The sequence below is a fragment of the Cyprinodon tularosa genome, unplaced genomic scaffold (genome assembly GCF_016077235.1).
Source record: "Cyprinodon tularosa strain WSP-4 unplaced genomic scaffold, ASM1607723v1 ctg98, whole genome shotgun sequence".
Taxonomy (NCBI): domain Eukaryota; kingdom Metazoa; phylum Chordata; class Actinopteri; order Cyprinodontiformes; family Cyprinodontidae; genus Cyprinodon; species Cyprinodon tularosa.
In genome coordinates, this window is record NW_024039762.1 from 4675996 (window position 1) to 4700611 (window position 24616).

A 24616-nucleotide genomic window follows, 5' to 3' on the forward strand; every position below is an offset into this window, starting at 1 on the left:
CTGGATGTCACTTTTAGGAGGCTTCAAAAGAACTGGGCCGTATGGGCTGAGCCCAGTCAGAACAAAGGATGGGGTCTGGGAAAAAGGCTGGTCTATTGTGGATATACTGGGGATGTGGGGGTTAGAGGGGCACAGTTGCTCTGTGAGGGACATTTTTAAATAGTTTTGGACTAAATTATCAAGACTGCATAACCTCTCAGTCTGAATGGGTGTTTAAAAGTTGATCTATTCTCATTAAGCATGTTTAAGTTTTTACTTCTTGCTCCAATAAAGTTAGTTTATACTTGAAACACCTCTGTCAGTATAGACTAATCAAAGTCAAATTAAGCCCAAATTTAAGAATAAAAGGAAGGAAATGGGCTGAGAAATGTGACCAGAAAAGCAAAACTCTTCCCCTATACAGTGATTGGTGTTTATTGAGAGCCCTTTTATCGTCTGCAGGCCAACAGAACCGTTCTGTTGGCCTGTTGGGAAAAAAACCTCTCAAGCACTCAGTCATCCTGAACTAAAACCTCTTTCCCAAACTAATTATAACAATTAAGAGCATAACTGATGAGTAAAAAACTGTGATTATGGACTGGAGTTCATAATTAATGGTCTCCCAGGTCTCGTTAACAATAAAAAGCTCTCCACTAATCTCTCAATCAATAAATAAATCTGCATCTTTTACCATTATACAATTTTAAATTAGAAAAAAATAAAGAAATAATTTCAAACAAATGGATTGCATGTCTTGATTTTGGCCCACTAGAGTAAATAATTTAAAGAAACGACTTCTGCAACGGTTTGGGAATTTAGCTCTATCAGCTTTAGACGTCTAGAGATGTTAATGTTTGAACATTGTTCTGCAAAATACCTCCGGCTCATCTAACAGAGAGGATCACTCAACCTCAGTATTTGAGTTTTCTTCCTCATTATCAATTGGATTAGGTCTGAACTTTGACTAGGCCATTCTAACTCATGAATATACTTTAACATAAACCAGACTGTAGGCTTAAGGCCAGCATCCAGCCCAGTCTCAGGTTTTGAGAATTCCTCTTTCAGTCCTTTATTTCAAAATTGTTCAAACTCCCAACAGATTTAGATTATAAATGTTAATTTGTTTAAGAATTTTGCCTCTAAAATGAATAGATAATAAATAACAATAATTATTACAATAGAAGCGGCCGGGATGGGGATCAGTGCCTCCAAATCCGAGGCCATGGTCTTGAGCCGGAAAAGGGTAGACTGCCTTCTCCGGGTCAGGGGGGGTGTCCTGCCCCAAGTGGAGGAGTTTAAGTATCTTGGGATCTTGTTCACGAATGAGGGAAGAAGGGAGCGGGAGATTGACAGGCGGATTGGTGCAGCGTCTGCCGTGAAGCGGGCGCTGTACCGGTCCGTCGTGTTGAAGAGAGAGCTGAGTCAAAAAGCGAAGCTCTCGATTTACCGGTCGATCTACGTTCCTACCCTCATCTATGGTCATGAACTCTGGGTCATGACCGAAAGAACGAGATTGCGGATACAAGCGGCCGAAATGGGTTTCCTCCGTAGGGTGGCTGGGCTCTCCCTTAGAGATAGGGTGAGAAGCTCGGTCATCCGGGAGGGACTCGGAGTAGAGCCGCTGCTCCTCCACGTCGAGAGGAGCCAGTTGAGGTGGCTCGGGCATCTGTTTAGGATGCCTCCTGGACGCCTCCCTGGTGAGGTGTTCCGGGCACGTCCCACCGGGGGGAGGCCCCGGGGAAGACCCAGGACACGCTGGAGAGACTATGTTTCTCGGCTGGCCTGGGAACGCCTTGGGGTTCCTCCTGAAGAGCTGGAAGAAGTGGCTGGGGAGAGGGAAGTCTGGGCCTCCCTTCTTAAGCTGCTGCCCCCGTGACCCGACCCCGGATAAGCAGAGGAAGATGGATGGATGGATGGAATTATTACAATAAAATAGGATAATCCGTTGTGGTAACACAGTGGGGAAGCCCAGTTATTAGCAGAAACATTTACATAAAAGGACATAAAAAATGACAGACCCAAAAATGGCATGCTCATACTGAGGCTTTTTATTAATTACTCTCTAACAAAGAATTGGATGCCAGCAAATATTGGCCATAATCACTTTATTATTATTATTCGCATTATAGAAATCAAGCTCTTCTTTAACTTTCTGACCAACTTTGTCAACATTTCCTTTGATGTTTTGATTATTTGATTATATTTGTTGATTACTTCCAATAAATATTAAACTTTTTTGGCATTTATACCATTTCTGTGTGTGGAGAGTTCTGCAACATTATTGATCATTGAAATAATAAACTAACCGTCAGCAGTTTAATTTGCGAATGGAGTAAACGGCTTCACGTTCAAGTTTTGCTGCCTGATTATTAATTAATTGATTAATCCCAATCATTATTTTATTATCACCATAAGGGTTAATTGCAGCCCTTGTGTGGCATATCCCCCTCAAAGTAGCACCAGCAGAGTGAAACGTGGTGGTAGCATCATGCTGTGATTGCTTAGAACGAAGTGTATTTATAGCCCATTTTCAGTCCTGACCCACAGCAAGAATATACATATTCATTTCCCTACTACTGCTTTACAGTCCCACTCTATTTCATGTTGTTCTATCACATTAAAAAAGTAACATATAAAATCTAAAAAAAACCCAGTGATTTAAGGTTGTAGTGCTTCAAAATGTGTGAATAAATAAGGGTTGTAAAATCATCTGCAGGACAGTGTTTATGATACAACCAAATACAGGACGGCTGAAGTCTGTAAGTGTGCAGACGGATTTCCAGGGACCGAACCTGAAGTTGCCTTTTCTCTTTAATGTTTAACAACTTGAAGGCAGTAAAGGAGGTCTTCCTTTACTCATGACAGGGACAAACTCAGCTACTGATATCTTGTGTTTAGTGCTGCTGGTTTCAAATGTTCTGCCTGAATCAGGTTATTCTATAAGGCTGATTCTGAACAAGAAGCAATATGCTTACCTATAGCCTGTTACTGCGTTTAAATTGAAGCTTTTTTTGATTCAGGCAAATATGAACCTTTAAAGTATGTTCAAGAGGAGGGCAGACACGGTCCCCTTTTAACAGGAACCAAACTGGAAGAACCAGGCTGAGGGACAGAGGTTATTGTCTGCCTGAACCTGTTCCTAAAAGAAAGCATCATGACACAATCTGAAAGGAATGCATCCTTTTAGATGAAGAAATGCTGTATTTGATAATTACACACAGAATGGGAGATATGTTTCTATGGGTCTGATAATGCCTTTAAAGCCATTCACCTGTGGGGAATTGGCCACACCCTGGAAACAGGTGGATGTGAGTGTTTGCCTGGCTCCAGTGTCACCATAGAGGCTGGGCAGGACTGTACCAAGGTGGTGTCACCTGAGAGGGGTGGGGAATGTGCTTATCTACCTTTTAGCTTAAGCAAAAACCAGCATTTCACAGCGTTAACCTTTTGATCTTTAGTTATCACCATTTGAACTGATGTGGATTAAAGGGCGGCTTTTAAATCCCTTCTGTTGTTTTAATCTGTTTAAACCCAGTTTTCCACCATTAAATGTGAAACTTAAGAGAAAGTGGGGATGATTCTCCCCCCCCCCCGTCTGTGCTGAAGTAGAGCAGGCCACAGCCTGACCAGTCAGAGCAGAGAGGAGGAGTTGAGCCGTCTGGTCGTCTCAGCGACCTGCAATAGGGGACAGCTGAGACTCACACTGCTACATATTTATACAGCTGATCTGACCCCGTATCAGACGCACACACAACACTTTCCTTTCTGAGAGCCATGCGCTCTGACAGGGAAGCGCAAACATCTCTCTGTCAAACAACACACCTACAACCATGGCCCAGGTAGGAGACGTGGCTTTGCCTGGGAGGACTGCTTGGCTGTAGAGCCAGAAGAGCAGGATGGCCCTCTGCATGTCCGGCCACGAGGACAATGTTGACTTCTCCAACCTGCAGGATCGGGACGAGGAATATGTTTGTTTGCCCATTCATGAAAGCACAAGGCAGGAGGAGGATGAAGACGAGGAAGAGGTGGAAATGGTCTTTCTCTCCAGGCGCGGAAGATACAAACAGGATGAGGAGACTGAGGAAACAGACCAAGAGCAGCATCTTTGTGAAGGTAGTTCTCTGCTGTTTTGGGGCTCTGTAGAGACTGTGATCATCAGGAGTTACAATGACCAAGTTATAAACGTTTTGGAGGGAATCGTGCTCGTCGTGCAGGTGCACTACCTCCTCTTTACAGCGCAGTTCACTCCCTTCCTGAATGACATTTCAGACTCTGCACTTAATATTACAATCATAATTAAACTAGTTGTTTACCCGATGTATCTAAAGACGACCCCTATTGTGCTTTACATTCCTAAGGAGCCCCTTCCTCTGTGTTACAGTAACTCCTTAGTTACCATAACTCTATGATGTGGAATCCATCAGCTTTATTTCAACTCGCATCAACATACAAACATGCTTGTATGTTTAGAGCTAAAATAAAATCGGTCCGTTTTTCCAATCTGTGATCAAATAGGCCAAGTTTGATCTATCTTAAATGAGTCAAACTCAAGAACTGTGACTTTTTCTTTCAGCTATCATCCACCAATCAGGATGATGATGATATTTTTTCAAAGGTAAACGAAAATCTGATAATTCTCTGGAAAGGGTTCTTTGATGCATCAATTAAGACTCCTCCTTTTTGACAATTCTTCCTGATTTCCAGGAACCCCTTATACATTTTTCCTCTTCTAAAAATAATTAGGTGTTGAACAAAATTAGAAATGACATATAAGAGAGAAAGAAAACAAACAAAAAAAATAATGAAAACTAGAAAAAAAGCCTTTTCTTTGCATTGTACATTTATTTGAGCAATCTACATGTAGCTGCAGCTTGAGATTTCTGTTGTAGCTGATTTTTAGAAAGAGTTTAACCAAATATTAACTAAGATTCAATTTCATATCCCACTGAGCTGCATATATGGCTTCGATTGGAAGAGATTTTATGAATCTATCACACATTAATCACTATTAGAATATAATTAAAAGTCACAATCATTCGCCTTGTAAATCTTTTATTAACAGTTGCTCTTGCTGGCCTTTCTTCTGAGTTAATTTGTCCCTGAAAGGTTAATCAGTAAAATATCAATATTTCCTCTTGGCATTGAAGCCTTTGGGTTTCATTATCTTACTGTATTTAACTTTAGTCGTTTGACCTGGGAGGAGTATCACCATGGAAATGTGCCAGCATGTTCTTTGAAAGGAAGCACGTACACAAATATAGAGAATGACAGGTAAACAGGCTGCACCCTGCCCTTCCACGCTTCCACGCCAGATAGCAAATGAAGACAAATGTTGTGGTTTGGCGAACATATGGGTTTATCTGGGGCTGAACTCGTACTGCAGTACGTTTGTATGTTTCTGTTCTTCCTCAGGTTTAATTGGTGCTGCTGTTACAGTCTGCTTTGCCAAAAAGATTCAGATTCATAGTCTAACTTTGTTTTTGTGATGATGTATTAATATCAGAATGTTCTCTGTGATGCTGGCTTTGGGGTTTAACCATGATTGGTCAGAGAAGAAATCAGGTACTTCAGTGATTTCTGTCTGATTCCACTTTTAGTTCCTCTTTATTTTTCATTTTAACAAATATCGTATGAGCCGATAAATGAGCTTTCAAGTATTTATTCTAGTCTTGATGAAAGCAGCCATTCGTGTTATTGATATTTGGAAGAGAGGCGACACATTATGTTATAAAACAAAGGCGATTATGGATTTATTTCTTCCCTTTTCTTCCTGGTTTCTCCCCAGTGCTACACTGGAAGTCTTCAACACTATGCTGAAATTAGGCCCTTTTTTAATGAGTGTATCGGCCATTTGCAAACATCGTTTACGCTGAAAGTTGTCAAATTTAAATTAAAACTAACACTTCGTCTTAACAGAAACGGGTTTTAAACACATTTACCTCTTTATTTGGAAATATATGTGAGCAAGCTGTCTATATCAAGACGGTGTGTCATTTCTATGCATACTCAATCTTGCTGTCCAGTAATGGATGGGTTGCCGGTTTGGTTCCCCACTTCATCTGGCAAGCTGCCTCTCTCGTCTTGCACGGTATTGGTGATCAGAGGACTGATGGCTCTGATTGTGTGACAGCCTCCGCTCTGTCAGTCTGCCATCGGTGGCTAATGCATTTCACTGAAACTGACAAAAACTTGTTTTTTGAATAAAGGAAATAAAGTGTAACAAGTGTGACATGCATGTTTTATTAAGCCCCCTGGGTCTTTGTAGAACAACCTTGAGGTGCAGTTAGAGGTGTAAACAGGTTGAATTACCTTTTTTGGTTTTTTTTGCAACAGTTTCTAAACTGATTACAGCTGTAGCTTAACTTAAAGGTTTCATATCAAAGCATCCATTCCTAAAACCTCAAATTGGAAATTTGCAGTTCCGATACGGTCAGGTTTGAAATGGCTCAGGGGTGTGACTACGCCTGCAGGGTACTGTATATCTGGTTTCTAGCAGCCATTCAGTTGCAGTAAATGTGGATGATAAAATGGGTGCTTTGCATTAGCTGGCTCTTTTTTGCATTCTTTCAGTCTTCCGCGTTCAGACTGTTTTGTATATTCCTTGCATGACATTCTTTTCCCTTTTGACTAAAGATAAACTTCAATGGTATCAGAAATAAACAAATGTCTTTGCCTTTTTTGAGTTTCTATGTGGGGCTGTGGGAAAGCTCTAGCTGTATATTGGTTATTTATTCTTCAGGTGTAAAGCATTTATATTGTTAAAACACTTTACAGTACAGTATTTTGTTTATTTTTAAAATTTTCACTTTATGTTATTCTTATACACTTTTCTAAGGTTCACATTTGTGTGACCATTTTTTTCTATCATTTTTTTGCTGCTCTAAACATCAGAATTTCCCTATTGTGGGACAATAAAGGGATTTTCTATTCAAACAAAAAGACAGGCATGATTTCAAGAAATTTCAGGGACAGTCTGAAGAAATAAAAAACAGAAAATGAAGGAACTTGTACTCCTCATTAAACAGAGTCATGCACTCAGCGGCTGATATTTTCTTTCTCTTTAGTTGGGTAAATGGCAGCATGATGTCTATAAGGGAAGTAAGGGTGATATTTATTTTTCTTATTTTGTTTATGCTCATTCTTCTAATTAGAAGAGGTAAGAAGATGTAGAGGGAGCAGCTAAGCTATGTTTATATGTCGATCATAATATTTGTAAAGTATAAGCTATTTTCCTATTCAAAGTTATATAAAGTAGAAGAATCTGGGGAGCTCCACCCACTTCTATCAGCCAGGGTAAATAATGGAAACACCTCTGCTAATCACGCTATGCGGGTCAAAGCCTCCATATAATTTTATCAGCAGCTCTAATGACGAAGTTTTCCAAACTTCTAGTGAACTATAAGGACTCTTTTTCTGCTATATTTAAGGTCTTATATATTGCACTGCCTTGTTTTTTTAAGCCAACCAGGAGGGTATTATTGCCTCCCCCTGTCTCTGCTAAAGACAGCTCCTCCCTCAGCATGATGCTGATCATTCCGTGTTCTCCTTATCTGTTCAGAGGAACTTCTTCTAAACATTTGCTGTGATTCCTACTTGACTTATGACAGACTGTAAACAGCCCTTTTTATGGCTTCATTTCAAAGGTTGATTTGTTTTGGCGCTCCTCCATTAATGCCTAGTTTCACAGTTGTAAACGAAACCACCTTCCATCGAATTTATTTATTGCTTTTTGGTGTTCTGTCTCAGAAAATTGTAATTAAATGCAATGCAAAGGTTTAAAATATAACAGATTGTCCAAAAGGTCCAGGGAGGTAAACAAGTTTGCACTGCTTTTTCCATGAGTGGCGATTAAACAAAGCTTTCTGTCTTGTTGTTTCATTTGAGGCAAAATCCGAGGGTCATATTTTTAATGGACACTTTAAAATGACAGGTGCTAAGAGCAGTTATTCCTCATTAATCTCTTTAGTTTTTTTTTTATTTCTAAAGCTTTTCCTGTGTTTCTTTCCCCGCAGTGTTGTGTGCTGACAGAGTGGGCCAGATGACGAAGACCTACAGCGACGTTGATGCTGTCACCAGACTACTGGAAGAGGTCAGTGCTGAAAGCAATCTCTGTTAAAGGAGAATTTTTTTTTTTTTTTACAGGGATTTTCAAGCCATTACCGTATTTTCCCTACTAAAAGACACTAGATTTTTTCCAATGCTTTTAACCTTCCAGCTCATTAGAAGGTGCCTCTTTTCTGTAGGTTTTTCCTAACCGCCACAGGAGAAGTAGAAGTTGGAAATCAAAGAATAAGGGGCTAATTTTCCTTTGGCACAAGAACATGGTAGCAGCAGGCACAACGGAGAACAAATGTCCCCAATTAGCACATTTTGACATTTATTTGCTGCATTACAGCTGCCAAACCAATGAAGAGACTGGGCTCAACTCCTGCAGAGCTGAAATAAAGAGCTGACAAAGCCCCATCTTTTAGTTAAAGCTCTTACTGCTGCGAGCTAACAAGCTAACAGGATCTAGCATTTTTCTGTGTCTCTACTCCAGGGGCTATATGTAGAGCTCCCCCTATAGGTTTGGTGGGAGACAGTTTAGTAGATATCAGCGGCTTATAGCCCGGCGCGGCTTCTATGGACATTTTGGGTTTTTCCCAAAACTTATGTGGGCATGGCTTATTGTGAGGCGCACTCTATAGTCTGGAAAATACATTAAGTTGAAATCTGATGCGTTGGTTTAAAACAGGATTTTTAGTAGAACCGAATCGCTGAACATGTTGCCTGGCTGATTTATACTTTGAAAATAATTTGGTGTTGCGGGGAACGCAGAGCATCCCCGCCCCCTCCGCAGACACTCTGCTGCACCTCTCCCGAATTGTAGGTGACCGCAGACAGGAGGCCTCTGATTGGTCAAATCTACATCTGCTCTACACTATGTGTATTTCCTGTTTGGTACCTTAATGACTTGTTTTGTTTGTATGACCGCGATAGCGGAAAACAACTGGTGAAGATAGACCAGTTAGAAGAGCGAGGTGTGCGAGAACGCTGGGACCCTTTTTCCACCTGGATCCCTGCTGTTTTTCACCCTCACGTCCCTCTGTTGTCGGACAATCTTGCCCCAATTTCCTCACCGCCTCAGCCGTATCTAGACCAACAGCTGATTTGTGATTTTCCCCGTTTGCGTTGTGGCGTGGAATAAACATAGCGCAGACCACGCTTCAATATTGAACATAAGAAAGGTCTGTGTTATACCTGCAACAAGCTCACTGCGACACACTGCAGCGGGAGTATAACCAGCCCTTAAGGTTGATTTTTTTTTTTTTTTTATGTAATTCATCACCTGCTGCTCATAGACAAACAAGAACCTAAAGTAGGACACTGAGAGACAAAAGTGTCTGCAAACTGAATGGTTGCAGTATCAAATTAAACCAGAGATTTGACAGACAGATTGGAATGCAGGTTATTTTCCCCCTCTACTAAGCTCTGGTGTTACCATAATTGTTTCTTTCTGTTCTTCATTTCCACATTGCCTTTGTGTTGTGAGCTATTTTTATTGCCAAGAATCAAAGTGTTTGTTGTTAGCAGGCCCAGCCTGGTTTCCAGAGGTGAATAAACCCATTATGTTTGTACAGGGTTGACTAAGAGCAGCCTTTTCTGCTGCACCGATATGTTTGTTCATCCAACAGTGCTGCAGTTATTGGCGTTCCCAGTGTTAGGATTGGTTTAAAAAATAAATCACAAGATAAAAGGTTTTCTACAGAAGAGGATTAGGGCCACTGAAAAAAAAAGTTAACTGATTTTTAAATTTTATTTCAGTTAACATGGGGAATTCTGACTTTAATCTCAGAATTCTGACTTTTTCCTCAGAATTCTGACTTTAATCTCAGAATTTTGGATTTTAATGTAGATGGGCACCATGAAGGAAGAGATGTGGGAGCACTCAGCTTCACTGACAAAGATGTGATTTGTTTGAGGTGGCCAGTGACACATTGGAGGAAAGTGATGGAATTAGGCAACATTTTACGTGCCCAAGGGGTCCCCTCATTAATGGAGGAGCAGAAGGTCATTAAAACAAAAGGGCTAGTCTCTAAAACAGACATGTCTATGGCTTGATGCCAACATGTTTATCTGTCAGAATTCTGAGAAAAAAGTCAGAATTCTGAGAAAAAAGTCAGAATTCTGAGAAATAGGTCAGAACTCTGACTTTAAATCGAGTTTTTCGTAGTTTTCCGTAGTTTTCTTATTGAATTATTGTATTAGGTTGACAGAAAATCAACACCCCCCAATGGTTGGATATCCTTAATGCTTTTTAATTTAAAAATGAAGAATTTCATGTCTACCGGTAATTATACAGCAATAACAGGAGAGTTTAACGTTTTGATGAGGCAGTAATGATTTAATCAAATTTTGCATTAAAATCATGCAGCAGGACAGACTTGGTAGTTCTATGTTGTTAGGAATCAAACAGACTTATTTTTAACACAAATATCCTACATTCAGTATCTCCATGGCAGCACTGATTAACAGTTAATAATAACCCATCATGTGGTGATTTTAGAGGGAAAACACTTTTGGAGAAGGATGAAAACTGGAATTGGTTTGTGTGGTTGAACCATCAGCCAGTTATAGCTCAGGAGAGGGTAGGGATGCTGAGGAATATGGAGTAATCTCACTTTACAGGTCAGAACCATCCAGAGCGGACTTTTAGCCTACAGAGTAAGACTCTAAGCCGGAGGGTGATGGCTAAAACAACCGCAGCAGAAAACACACAACAGGGAAACATGGCCTGCTATGCCTCTGCTACAGATAGTATAACCAGTTATTTATAGATACAAATAAGTATTTAATATTTTAACTAAATACCACTTTCAAATAAGTCCTTAATAAGTTTTCAGCCCAAAAACAACATGAAACACATCAATTAAATTCCTTCTGTTAAAACCACAAACTATAAAACACCCCTAATGCAGAACGTAGAGTCACATTATTACTACAAAGCTAGTCTCTGTTTCAGTATTACAAAAGCTAAGAACAATCATCTTGAACTGCAGCCATCTACAATTTTTACCTAATACTTCTAAAATTTCTCTTGCCTCAACATCTGGAAGTGAAGTGCTGGGAGTGACATCAGCAGGTCCATAATAACCAGTGACAGCAGTTATATGGTTCCTGCTCTCTACCCCCTTACTTTCGTTTTCACCTCGTTAGGATTGCTACCTGTTGTTAGTTCTGTAAAGATATTATTGTATAAAAATATATTTAGTAGCTATTTCTTAGTTTGTTGGTATGTTTATATTACAGGTTTACAACTAATGGTATTCGATTTGTCATCATATTGTTTATTAAGGAACCAAAAGGAGTCTAACTGTTACTGACAAGCTATCTGTTGGTGGATACTAGTGTTTTGAGAAATAGAGAAGAGACTCAAGTTTTTTCCTCCATACTTTCCTGACAAATCATCAGGAAAATGGGGAATGTACTAAGCAGACGAGCTAGATTTGTAAATCTGGACAAGAATAGCTGCTGACTGTTGCTCACAGTTGTTTTTTTTACCGAACAACCAAGCTACTCTTTCAATGAGGGGAAAAAATATAAAAGATGTCCTTTTCAAAATGTTCCAAACGCAGAAGAGACACCGTGGAGTTCTCCATCTTCTTCCGATTTCATCTGACCTGCTTCACTCACTTTAAAAACAGCTCAGCATCCATAGGAAACTGCGACACCATCCTTATGGGGATTAAAGAAAAAAGCTACAACCAAACAATAAGGCAGAGCTATATTGTAAACCATGAAAACTTCATTAGTTTTCTATAACAAAACCACTGTTCCAGCTCTCAGTAATTTAAAGCTGTTTTACTCAGCTTTGGAGAACTTTGACATTAGGATCTGTGTAGATAAAAAGTTTCTACCAAAAAAAAAACACATATAACTGAAAAATTATAATTTATCATATTACAGACATAGACAGCATTAGTGGTACCTGTAAAATGGTGGATATGTATTCGACTCCAAACATTTCAAAGTGATACTGATGCTTTGTTCAGTAATTTTTTGGTTCTGATACCTTTGCGTTGCTCTAATATTTACAGAAATGCAAATAAATATGATATGTGGGAAATAAGAGTTTAAACTGTTCATATTTTTTGTATTACATTTTTGACAATTGCTCTTCTTCAAAGTGCTTCCTGTGGTATAGTTTATCCAACTCACTCAGCTTGGGGTTTCCCTTTAAAAATGTGGAGATGTGATATTAAATGCTTTCCATCTCTTTTATGGACGGTCTGTAGTTAAAACAAGCTTTTTTGTTTGAGCAGAAAGAGCGGGACCTGGAGTTGGCGGCTCGCATCGGACAGTCGCTGCTGAAGAAGAACAAAGCTCTGAGTGATCGAAACGAACTGCTGGAGGAGCAGGTGGAGCACATACGGGAGGAGGTACAAAGTTTTTATAGCTTTAGCCCACCTTAGATCTTATGTTAAGAGATCATAAAGCAGTTTCCTCTTCAGTGTTTTACCCTTATGAGTATTTAAACTTCATGACAAACTGTCATGATACTGATACGGCGTGCAGCCAATTTTTTTTGCCTATCTCTGAGTTTTTTGCTATATTTCCCTGGTTATGAAAATTACCGCCACCCTGTGTTTTCAGTTAGAGCACCATACCAATGTTGGCGTCATTATATTCTCCAAATAAGCTTGTTTTATTTTCCTTTCTGTGTTCTTTGTTCAGCATTTGTCTAAATGTTCTCATCCAGGTGTCTCAGCTACGTCACGACCTATCCATGAAGGATGAGTTACTGCAGTTCTACACAAATGCAGCTGAGGAAAGCGAGGGGGAGTCCAACACCTCCACACCGTAAGCCTCCTTTTAGTCTCATTACATCATCCATCAGTGGGATCAGCTCTATCAGCATTAAGCTGTGGTGTTGATTTTCCCTCCAACACAAACAAATCCGCTTCAAAAAGCTATTAGCTTTTCAATAAAAGAAATTATCTTGCTTATCAGAAGCTTTATTAGAGGATATATATTTAGGGATATTAAGATAAACAATAAACCATTGGTGTGTTTACAGGGTGCGTCAGAGTGAACCTAATGTGTCGACCCCAACTTTGTTTCCTCTGGACTCCCTGCAGAAGAAGCTCAAAGATTTGGAAGAAGAGAACAAATCACTGCGATCCGTGGTACGTATTAGCTAAGCTTCCACTGCTAAAATAGTTAATTATATAGTTCTACCTACATCCACATTAATACTTGGTTAAACGTCCCTCAGTATGTTAAAGCAGGACAAACCTGCTCCTCAGGCATCACTGCCTTGCATCTTTTAGATGTCTCTATGTTGCAGCACACCTGATTGAAAGGATTGCATGACATCCTCAGCCAGCATTAAGTATTTTAGAAGCCTGTTAATCAATCTTGAATATGAGTCAAGTGTTTGACTGCATGGGGAAACCTAAAACATGCTGGGCAGGGGTACTAGAGGACCAGAATTGAGAACCACTGAGGTAAAGATGGACCAAACTTTTTAAATTTTATTTTTAAGCTTTTTTTGTCTCCAAATAAGGATTTATTTAGATGCAAGTCTTATTTTACAAGTGGCAGTATCACAAAAAGAGTGATTTAATTGTAAAACATGAAATCTGTGACAATCCAACTATAAAAACTTTAACTTCATACTTTAAAAAGCACAGAAGACAAAAAGAGTCAAAGACCATAACTTTTTTTAAAGAAAGTTAACCCTTTGAGAAGATATTAAACTTTTTTTTTAAGAAGCTTCTTATGACATAAGGAGTTCTGTTGTTTAGTCTGACGCCAATGAGAACTTAAGTCAGCACAATGCTGCCACCACCATGCTCAATAGTTGTTAAGTTTCTTTTGGTATGAAAGGCTTCAAACATCCATGGCTCCTTTTTCTCATCCAACCTTTCTCCAGAAGGCATCTGGGTGGTCTGCAAGGCAGCTGTGGAGATAGGTAAAGAATAGATTTCAGAGTATTTCAGAGCAATACAGATGTATTTCCCCCAATAAATCTGTATTGGAGAACCAACGCTGGTTTCACTGTCTGCGATTTGCAATGTGCTTAAAACTATATTGATATTATGCTAAATAGGCTAGTTTTCCCTATTGCAGTGTTTCCAATGAATAAGAAATACAATTAAGTTAAAAGTTCCCGCTCTTGAAAACAACAATGCTCATCGTGTTCATTGTTGCGAACGAAATGTAAAAAAAAAAAATTTTTCCCCCCAGCTTTTATTGTCATTACACTGTCACAAGTACATAGCAACGAAATTCACTCTCTTTAACCCATCCCTTTGGGGAGCAGTGGGCTGCCATCTTGGGGCGCCTGGGGAGCATTGGGATAAGGGTCTTTGCTCTGAGAGCGAGAGTGGAAGTCTGTGATAGTGGGTATTGAACTCACAACATTCCAAGCCCTATGCCCTAACCAGTAGGCCGCCACTACCGCCAAATACTCAGCCTCCTTTAAGTCCTTTGAGTACTCCTGGTCTCTTCTTCGTATTAAAAGGCAGTGCGGTCCAGTTGTAGATCACGTGACCTGTGTGTTGTGGAAAAAGGTTTTCTAAGTCCAGGTTTGCGAAGTAGAATCATTCTGATGCGACCAAGAAGCCACCCAATCGGAGCGTAGTAACTTTTATAAAAAAAAAAATGTGAGGTCCATTTTTATTGTTCCCTTTATCAGATTTATTTTCCTCATTGCAGTTTGTGCAGTTTTATGTTGCAGTGCAAAACTTAATGAAAATGAGTAAAGATTTCTTAAGATAAGTGTATTTACCCTTAATTTGAGTGGGAATATAAGATGATCTGCCAATGGAATGAGCAGTTTTACCACTGGAATAAGATAAGATTTTTTTTTTCTTATCTTACATATAAATTGTCTTATTCCAATGGCAAAGTGTCTCACTTGCCTGCTCAATTAAAGAAATCTAACTAATGTGAACAAAAAAATGTCTTTTTGCTGCATCCTCCATGGTTAAGATGGACATGAACCCATCTTGGTTCCAATTTTAGGAGTTTGGCACAAATGCTTTAAAAAAAAAAAAAGTTTGTCCATGTAGAGTTTTGACAGAAACCAAAACGCCTGAAACTCTGGAGAATCGAGCTGAAGCCATTTGATCAAATATTAGTGCAGTGTGTGGATATATAAAACCTTAGGCTAAAAATATCCACCCTGTGTCAATTTGAGTAAAAAGCGATTCAGAAAAGTTGTTTGTTATGAACATTCAGACTTTGGGGGAAAAAAAGTATTTTAATCCATTGTTGAGGTTCAAAATGTTAATACGTTATTCTCTATGTATTAAATAAACCCTTGTATTACTTTTTTTGGAAGATAATTACTGATAAACCTGTTAACGACTGTTATTTATTTATTTATCCTTCCAGGCAAATCATTTGGAGACTGAAACCATCTCATATGAGGAGAAAGAGCAGCAGCTTGTCAGCGACTGCGTGAAAGAGCTCCGTGAGGGTTTCATTCATCTCTTTCTAATCTTATATCTTTGTTTCTTAGTACGCCGGCTCTTATTCTTTCCTCTTTGAACTCTGCCAGGTGCTGCCAACCTGCAGATCTCCTCTCTGGCAGAAGAACTGGCCAGGAAGAGCGAGGACGCTTCCAGACAGCAGGAAGAGATCACACACCTCCTCTCTCAGATCGTGGACCTGCAGAAGAAGGCGAAGCTTGTATGGAAGGCTTTAAAAAAAAAAGCTCCATAAGCAAATTTGACGGTAGATAAAGAGCTGTGTCCCGTGTTGTCTTTGGTGTTCACAGTATGCAGTTGAGAATGAAGAGCTGACGCAGCATCTGGGTGCAGCCAAGGACGCCCAGAGACAGCTCACCGCTGAGGTAACTGAAGGATCTTTGTTCTTATCAAATCATTTTCTTTCAAATAACATGTTTTTTTTTTCTGATAGGAAATAAGACGTGCATATTTTAAAAGTTAAACAACGAGAAGCTGTTTTTATTTACATAATATTTAAACCAACACAAAGACCGGAAAATATATCAGAAAATATAACTTCTGTGAATATACATCGATCTCTGTCATGAGGGGGTATGATTCTCTTTCACCAACCCTAAACTACGTTTAAAAGGGTGGCAGTAAACCTGCTACACAAAAAAACTGCAAATGTGCAGACTCATTGACGGCATACGTCACTTCCCCTTCTCCATTTGTTATACTGACAGAGGTCGATGCGACAAATTTCCCTAACGGACTATATATTGGTAGCCTAGTGTCTGCGGCACTGTCTGCGGTCACCTACAGTTTGGGAGAGGTGCAGCAGAGTGTCTGCGGAGGGGGCGGGGATGGGGACGGCTTTTTGTTCACTGCGACACACGCAGCCAACCTAGTTTGGAAGTATAAATCTAACCTGACTCCGCCAGATGGATTTGCTCCGAATATCCATCTGGAAACCTTCGGTTGAAGTGATTTTGGGAAGGGGCGAAAATACTGGTTAGCTGATTGGTCTATGTTGGTGATAGACGGGCCAAATAAACCAATCAGATCAACAAAGCATATGACGTACTAACAGAGCGACGACGAAAACACAACCACAAGCCAGGCTACTCTTGCTGCTTTTGCCGAAACCAGTGGGGAGAAGAGCAAACACATCTTTTCCTCTGAGAAAAGCCTCCAGAGCAGTGTTTTACTCTTCTTTCAGTGAAGAAATACTCTGTAATTCCGATAAAACTTGCTCGATAGCCATGCTAACGCTAGTTTCATCGGCTGAAGCCGACATGTTCTTTAGACTGAAGTGTCGCGCTTCTCGTTGCGTCACACCTCCACCCGCCTCAAAGCCAACGCTGATTGAACGTTCGTTTGGTGACAGCTCCAAATTTTCTTTAATGGAAAGTAGCCAGACTGATCTGCGAGTGAAACCTTGAAAGCTCGCGAGATCAGAATGGTCTCATAAGGCTAGTATAAATCAGCCTTAAGGACAATTTAGAAAAGATAAGATACCCACTGTGACACCATGTAGTCCAACATTAGAACATCTAGACTAAAATATATTTAAATATGATTATAATTATAATTTAATTATAATTTTTTTTCATTTGATTTTAATGTTTTTAAGTCAAACAGAAACATGGTTAAAAAAAAAAAAATAGTCAAAGCTGCTAAATTTTTTCTCTCCTTTCTCCTTGTGAAGCTGCGTGAGCTGCAGGATAAATATGCAGAATGTTTGGAGATCCTGCATGAAGCCCAGGAGGAGCTGAAGAACCTGAGGAATAAGACTCTCCCTCTCAGCACCCCGAGGCGTTTCCATACCCCGGGCTTGTTCCCAATGGTCAGTGCATGAGCCTACACAGCTTTATGCAATTTAACAGCCTGCAGATTGCTTTATTATATTAGATTCTGTCACCTCCACAGCTGATTTAATATCCAACCTCTGGAACAATAGAATAGATGGTTTAATTTTCTTTTCTCAGGACTCCCTTGCGGCAGAAATCGAGGGCACTATGAGAAAAGAGCTTCAGATGGATGATCCAGATGTAGAGGAGCAGAGGTAACTTTAATTTTATTGTCCATCCTTCAATGATTTGTTCCTAGATCATCTTTTTGATTTATTTTATAATAACTATATGATTTGATGTTGTCTCATATCGTTTTGTTTTTTTCCCAGACTGCACCCAAAGCGAGTTTTCCAGACGGTGAAAAACCTCAACCTGATGCGTCAGCAGCGCTCCTCTGGAGCCCCTTCCCCTCTCAACATCCCCGGCTCCAATCAGAACTCCTGCTTCACCTCAGGGCGCTCCAGCAGGGTTGGCACACCTCGCTCCAACTCCATCTACGGGAGTGAAACGGGAAGTGGGATCATCCTGGACAACAGGACAAGCAGTATCCTGGAGGGTCCAGATGATGGGTGCGGGCAGCAGAGATTGCTGATTTCCACTGTTTGACACCAAAACAAACCCTAAAGAGTTTAGTTCCTTTTCTTTCTTCGGTCCGTCTCTTTCTTTAGGTCGGAAGACTCCAACAAGCGTCCCCCTGGAACACCTGGGACCCCAGGCAGCAGGGACCTGGAGGCAGCTCTGCACCGCCTGTCCTTACGCCGCGACAACTACCTCTCAGAAAAAAGATTTTTTGAAGAAGAGAGGGAGAGAAAGCTGGCCTACCTGAGGAAGGAGGAGGAGAAAGGAGGGGTTGAAGGCAGCGGAGGCCCAGGAACCCCTACAGAGAGCCTGCTGTCGTTCTGCTCGCATCCCTCCTTTGGAAGCATCTGGTCGGGATATTCCATCACTGCCAGGTCCTACCTGCCCGAGAAGCTGCAGATTGTAAAGCCGCTAGAAGGTGATTATTATTATTTCCAAAGCCACAGGTCAACCGAACCTCTTGGAACGGATAAAGAAAAGGCAAACATCAATTTCCAAAAAGTCTTCCCGAGTTCAAGTGAAAAAGAACATCACAAGCAGGAGCAGAGGCACGGCTACAGATATGTTTTCCTATACAGCCCAAACAGCCAGATGCAAATTAGTCCAACCCAGGCCGAGTATTTAATTTTTCATGACCAGGATGAGGCTCAAATATTCCTGAGTTCTTCACCGGATGCTAAGCTGCGAAGGAGCTCCAGTCTGTCGGAGCTCTGTAGCCTGTGGAGCTTACAGCTTCCCCTCAGAGCTCCCCTGGCTCTACAGGTGCTGGTCATAAAATTAGAATATCATGAAAAAGTAGATTGATTTCAGTAATTCCATTTAAAAAGTGAAACTTGTATATTATATTCATACATTACATACAAACTCATATATTTCAGATGTTTATTTTGTTTAATTTTGATGATTACAAATGACAACAAATGAAAATCTCAAATTCATCATATCAGAAAATTAGAATATTACTGAAGACCAATAAAAACAAAGGATTTATAGAAATGTTGGCCAACTGAAAAGTATGAACATGAAAAGTATGAGCATGTACAGCACTCAGTATTTAGTTGGGCCTCCTTTGGCCTGTATTACTGCAGCAATGCGGCGTGGCATGGAGTCGATCAGTCTGTGGCACTGCTCAGGTGTTATGATAGCCCAGGTTGCTCTAATAGTGGCTTTTAGCTCTTCTGAATTGTTGGGTCTGGTGTATTGCATCTTCTTCTTCACAATACCCCATAGATTTTCTATGGGGTTAAGGTCAGGAGAGTTTGCTGGCCAATTAAGAACAGGGATACCATGGTCCTTCAACCAGGTACTGGTAGCTTTGGCACTGTGTGCAGGTGCCAAGTCCTGTTGGAAAATGAAATCTGCATCTCCAAAAAGTTGGTCAGCTGCAGGAAGCATGAAGTGCTCTAAAACTTCCTGGTATGTGGCTGCGTTGACCCTGGACCTCAGAAAACACAATGGACCAACACCAGCAGATGACATGGCACCCCAAACCATCACTGACTGTGGAAACTTTACACTGGACTTCAAGCAACGTGGATGAAGTGCCTCTCTTCTTTTCCTCCAGACTCTGGGACCTTGATTTCCAAAGGAAATGCAAAATTTACTTTCATCAGAGAACATGACTTTGGACCACTCACCAGCAGTCCAGTCCTGTTTCTCTTTAGCCCAGGCAAGACGCTTCTGACGCTGTCTGTGGTTCAAGAGTGGCTTGACACAAGGAATGCGACAGCAGAAACCCATGTCTTTCATACGTCTGTGTGTGGTGGTTCTTGAAGCACTCACTCCAGCTGCAGTCCACTCTTTGTGAATCTCCCCCACATTTTTGAATGGGTTTTGTTTCACAATCCTCTCCAGGGTGCGGTTATCTCTCTTGCTTGTACACTTTTTTCGACCACATCTTTTCCTTCCCTTCGCCTCTCTATTAATGTGCTTGGACACTGAGCTCTGTGAACAGCCAGCCTCTTTAGCGATGACCTTTTGTGTCTTGCCCTCCTTGTGCAAGGTGTCGATGGTCGTCTTTTGGACAACTGTCAAGTCAGCAGTCTTCCCCATGATTGTGTAGCCTATAGAACTAGACTGAAAGACCATTTAAAGGCTTTTGCAGGTGGTTTGAGTTAATTAGCTGATTAGAGTGTGGCACCAGGGGCCATCAATTTTGAACCTTTTCACAATATTCTAATTTTCTGATATGATGAATTTGAGATTTTCATTTGTTGTCATTTGTAATCATCAAAATTAAACAAAATAAACATCTGAAATATATGAGTTTGTATGTAATGTATGAATATAATATACAAGTTTCACTTTTTAAATGGAATTACTGAAATCAATCTACTTTTTCATGATATTCTAATTTTATGACCAGCACCTGTAAGCAGAGTCCTGCTGAGGGCCTTAAAGCAGGAAGAAGGTAGTTTAAGCCCTCTGCACTCATTTTACTTCAGACACACACAGCCACGCTGCCTGTTTGAAGTATAGATGCCAGGAAGCTCACTGTCTGCGCAGTAACATTACAGGTCTGAAGGATGGGTAATATCACATGATCTGTTTACTGTTTAAAGAAATTGATCTTAGCGATACAAAGGCCCAATCCCAATACACCCCCTACTTGCTACCACTATTCAATTCAGTTTATTTTGTTCTTCTTTGGGACTGTCTGCAGTGAAGGATCAGGCTGAGCTGATCATCTCCTGTAGTTTGCCAAGAGGCTAGCTCCATCCAGCTGTAGCCTCTCCTAGCCGCATCTCTCTGGCAGGCGTCTCCAATTTATTACTGTCCTACTCGCCCAGTGGTGCGTCGGTTCTCCTCCTGCTGTGGTTCTTTAGCTCCGGAGAGGGGAACACCAGGCAGCCTCTTTCGTTTTCTGTTTCTCTCTCTGCCGGTGTTCTCGTACTGATTTCCTGCTCCTCCAATCTGGGCTCTCTCTCACATCACCGCTGTTGTCTGCTAGGATCAGGTGAATCCAGGATACCAATGGATTTGTGCCGCTTTCAAAAGAAAGGAAAAAAAAAAAGTCAATCAGTAAAAATCCCTCTACATGTTTTCTGCATAATTTTCTCTTGCCCTTCTCCAGCATGTCAGCATCTGTAATTTCTTGTTTTTAAGGGTTGATTCATACCCTCCCCCTCTCATTATGTCCTCTACCCCTACATGCAAAAAGCAATTGGGACACCTTTACCCTCACTGGGATGCATAAAAATGTAGGGGTAGGGCTAAAAAGTAGGGCTAGGGGGTGTGTTGGGATTGAGCCAAATTGTCTTATTCTGCACAACATGCATTAATTTGTAGGCTTGACTACAGTCAGGACTTGCATGAACCTCTAACCTTCCCTAAAGTTGTAGCTTGTAGCTTTGCAAAGCTAGGTTGTAAGCATACAAATAATATAAGATCACCCAGTTGGTGTAATAATAATGTAATTGCAGTGCATGTTACTCTCATATTCATGTTTAACAGCATTACATAGTATTAGATCTTTAATGCATGAAATCACTTCTGCAAATATTTGAGGTTTATATGACTTTTATCTCCACCTGGTGTTCAGAGCTGGAATTACAACCACATCAATATAAATTAAACTAATTGCCGCCATCTTAAATGTACAATCAAATAATGGAAAAAAGGCATTATAGCATCATCTATGGGAAGGAAAGCAAGTTTTTGTCTGTTCCAAAAGTGTTGTTTGTGTAGATGCCCTTTTTTTTATAGCCTGACGTTTCTATATCTGGGTAAAATTAAGAATAGGTTTCATTTGTTGTTGTTGTTGTTGTCGTCACTTTACACCATAAACTTAAAAGATTTAATTGTGTTTTCATGACTAAATCACTTTGAAGATGGTAGAAAAAGATGTAAATATGGTAATTATTACACACAAGAACAAATCCAAGGTTTGAAAAAGAAGCTTATTGCCCCCCATATCACAACACTATATATATTCTGATTCCACCTCCGTTAGCTTTTATCTGCACGCTCTCAACTGAGGCATCAATCTCTCCTCCCCAAATATTTTGCCATTAAAGTTGTTTGAAAATTCTTTTCGATTTTTTTTCTTTCTGCTTTTCCAAACTGTTGCATAAAACGGCTTCCTGGACTAAGATGGTTAAAGCACTTTTTATTTATGGTGGATATTACTCCCTACTAAACTCTGTGTATGACGCACGTCTCTATCACAGAACAATCCTGCCTTTAAGCTTATTGCCTTTTTCAGGATGTAGTTAGATGCAATAAATGTTATTTATAGCGAATTCCTCTTAACGATCAATATATCACACACTGGAGCTTTCATTGAAAGCATGATGAGCTCATCTAATGGTGTGATGCTCACACTTTTAGCAACTATAGTTTGAAAATAACTAATCTGAGGTTTTAAAGACAACTTAAAATCTAGTTGAGCTCTTTCATTTCTTGTATTTTCAATATTTAATTGTACAATAGTTTTCAGTTTTTCAGTTTGCATGATTTTTTTATTAGTGATCATTGGTTTACTTTATTTTGGCATTTATTTCCCCGCTTACTTGTTCTAGAAGTTGCTCCAAATTGTTCCCCTAAGCAGATTGCACAGTTTTCATTACAATTGATATTTTTTACAAAGTCATTAATAAACATATTGAACTGGCTTGGCACCAGGAAGAGCCATTGAGGTTCCCCACATTTTATATTCATATTGTCTGATTTGTTTTGCTCAGCCTGCATGAATTGTAGTCTTTCAATTAAAAAGTTCTGTAACCACCATTTAATTATTCCTCTGATGCTGCAGTTATCCCATTTATTAAATAGAATATAATGATCAGTAGTATCAGAAGGTGAATTAGGATTCTTTATCAAATTCACTCGGTTAATGAACAATTAACTAGTGTAACTTAATGAGTGAATAAACGCTTTTATTTTGGAAAGCTGAAATGCTGCTAGATCTCCAATGAAAGGGTTTAGATCTAAATATGTTTTGGTATCTTGGTGTTACTGTTCAGATCTTAGAGGAAAATCAGATGGAGGATCTAAAATTGACATCACAGCCGTCGTCTAACCGGTCTGACTAGACCTTAGCAGCTGTGCAAAGAAACAGCGATAAATCTCTGCGCCTAGATGTGTGTAGCTGGTAGAAGCGTCAACTATGGGGAGGTAACCGTGGTTACGCGTCACATTTCAGATTATTATGTGCAGGGTTTATAATATTCATCATTGTATTTTTCAATTGGCAGATTGTTGTATTTTCGTCTAAAACGAAATAAATCCAGACAAAGTGAGCTGGAGTAGTTGTAGCACAGCAATCTATAAAATGTTTCCTGGTGTTTATTGTTTAGAGACGCTGCAGGTGTTTTAGTTCTTTGTTCTTTCTCTGATTGTCCTCTTCATCATCACACATCTGCTCTATCATCTCCAAGGCTGCCTTATTTTAACTGCATCTTTTATTCCCGTCTTTTCTTCTTATCCGATAGATTATTCCCAAACTTGTGCTGCTTTTCTCCACCTCTGTCACCTTTTAAGCTTTTCCATTTCTTTAATTCTTTCTGCCTCTGTTAAACTACTGCTGTCTTTAAACACCTCTTTTAATAAAGTCTCATTTTCTCATCTTTAAACTCTTTTGTTGTTTGTTTTGAGTTGGCATTTCCCATTTTTCACATAAGGAAAAACACCCATTCAGTAAAGTAAGGGCAGAAAAGAGATATTTAGCTATTTAAAGCTAAATGAAAGGTTTTCAGTGTTTAAAAAAAAAGTTAAACCATGAAAACTACATTTTCTTCTAAGGTTCAGGTTTGATGGCTGAATATTTTTTTGCATTGTTATTGATTTGCAAGAATGTTTGACCATGAATATAAAAAAAATAACAGACCTAACAGCTGCTCTGTGCTTTGACCATTTTCAGATCTACATTTGGAATGAATTGGGCTTTAAATCTACAGCTTATTATGGCATATGTAAACAAGTCAGGAGCTATAGATTATAAACCCTATTTAACAGCTTTGTAGTTGACTTCAGGTTTTCCTTTCTTTTTCCATGCAGGTTCTGCTACCCTCCATGCGTGGCAGCAGCTGGCCCAGCCCCACATGGGGGCTCTGCTGGATCATCGGCCGGGCGTGGTCACAAAGGGCTTCCGCACCTTAGAGCAGGACCGGGAGCAGGACGAGAGCTGGCAGCTGGACCAGCCAGAGGAGGATGAGGCGTCATGTGACTCTCTTGCGGGCTTGTCAGGAGAGAGCTCTGCTGCGATAGGTTCACTACATTCTACCTCTGCTGACTCCCTCCGCTGTAACAGAGCTGCTGGCATTAAGGGAAACGGCCAATTAGAAGGAATGAACGGGGCAATCTGTGGCCTTAAAGAAGCAGCCGGAGGAAAAGATGGACATGTTGCAGGCACGCCCCTTCCCCTGTCCTGCTCTTCTCCTGTTCCGTCCTGTTCAGAGATCAACAGGCACACGGACCTCAAGGAGCTTCAGGCGCTGCAGCCGCCCACCATGGACCGCATGCCTGGTGAGGGTGCGTTTTAGAGTCATCCCTGAGAAATCCAGATATTTAATCTGGATGATGTGGAGAAAAGAAGCAAAGGGAGGAGGAAGATGGGTGGGAGGGTGAAAGGAGGGAGGGGAAGGCTTTCACTGGACATTTCACATCTCTAGAGTGACAACCCATCCTGCATGATCACACTCACATTCACTCCACCCAGGAGCAGAGCCTTGCCTACGCAGCCGTCCAGCTCCGTCCAGACAGAGTACTTTTCTTTTTTACTATCATTCTCTTTATACCTCTCACTTCCTCCTTTTACTATCTCCA

General features: G+C 40.3%; 1 protein-coding gene across 9 annotated transcripts in view; it reads left to right on the plus strand.

The window, feature by feature from the left end:
- The window catches only part of trak1a (trafficking protein, kinesin binding 1a), a 50669-nt gene that overhangs the window by 21638 nt on the left and 4415 nt on the right, over positions 1 to 24616 (plus strand). For 5 of the 9 annotated variants that reach the window (XM_038275869.1, XM_038275866.1, XM_038275872.1 and 2 more), the window contains 12 exons: positions 7992 to 8068; positions 12282 to 12398; positions 12719 to 12819; positions 13037 to 13145; positions 15361 to 15439; positions 15527 to 15657; positions 15746 to 15820; positions 17128 to 17265; positions 17408 to 17484; positions 17602 to 17841; positions 17941 to 18269; positions 23849 to 24322. In XM_038275869.1, coding sequence (XP_038131797.1) covers positions 8018 to 8068; positions 12282 to 12398; positions 12719 to 12819; positions 13037 to 13145; positions 15361 to 15439; positions 15527 to 15657; positions 15746 to 15820; positions 17128 to 17265; positions 17408 to 17484; positions 17602 to 17841; positions 17941 to 18269; positions 23849 to 24322 — 1921 coding nt within the window. In that variant the 5' untranslated portion in view covers positions 7992 to 8017. Of the gene's footprint in view, positions 1 to 3646; positions 4093 to 7991; positions 8069 to 12281; positions 12399 to 12718; positions 12820 to 13036; positions 13146 to 15360; positions 15440 to 15526; positions 15658 to 15745; positions 15821 to 17127; positions 17266 to 17407; positions 17485 to 17601; positions 17842 to 17940; positions 18270 to 23848; positions 24323 to 24616 lie in introns of those variants that run through there. The other 4 variants (XM_038275870.1, XM_038275871.1, XM_038275864.1 and 1 more) reach the window with 4 other exon arrangements.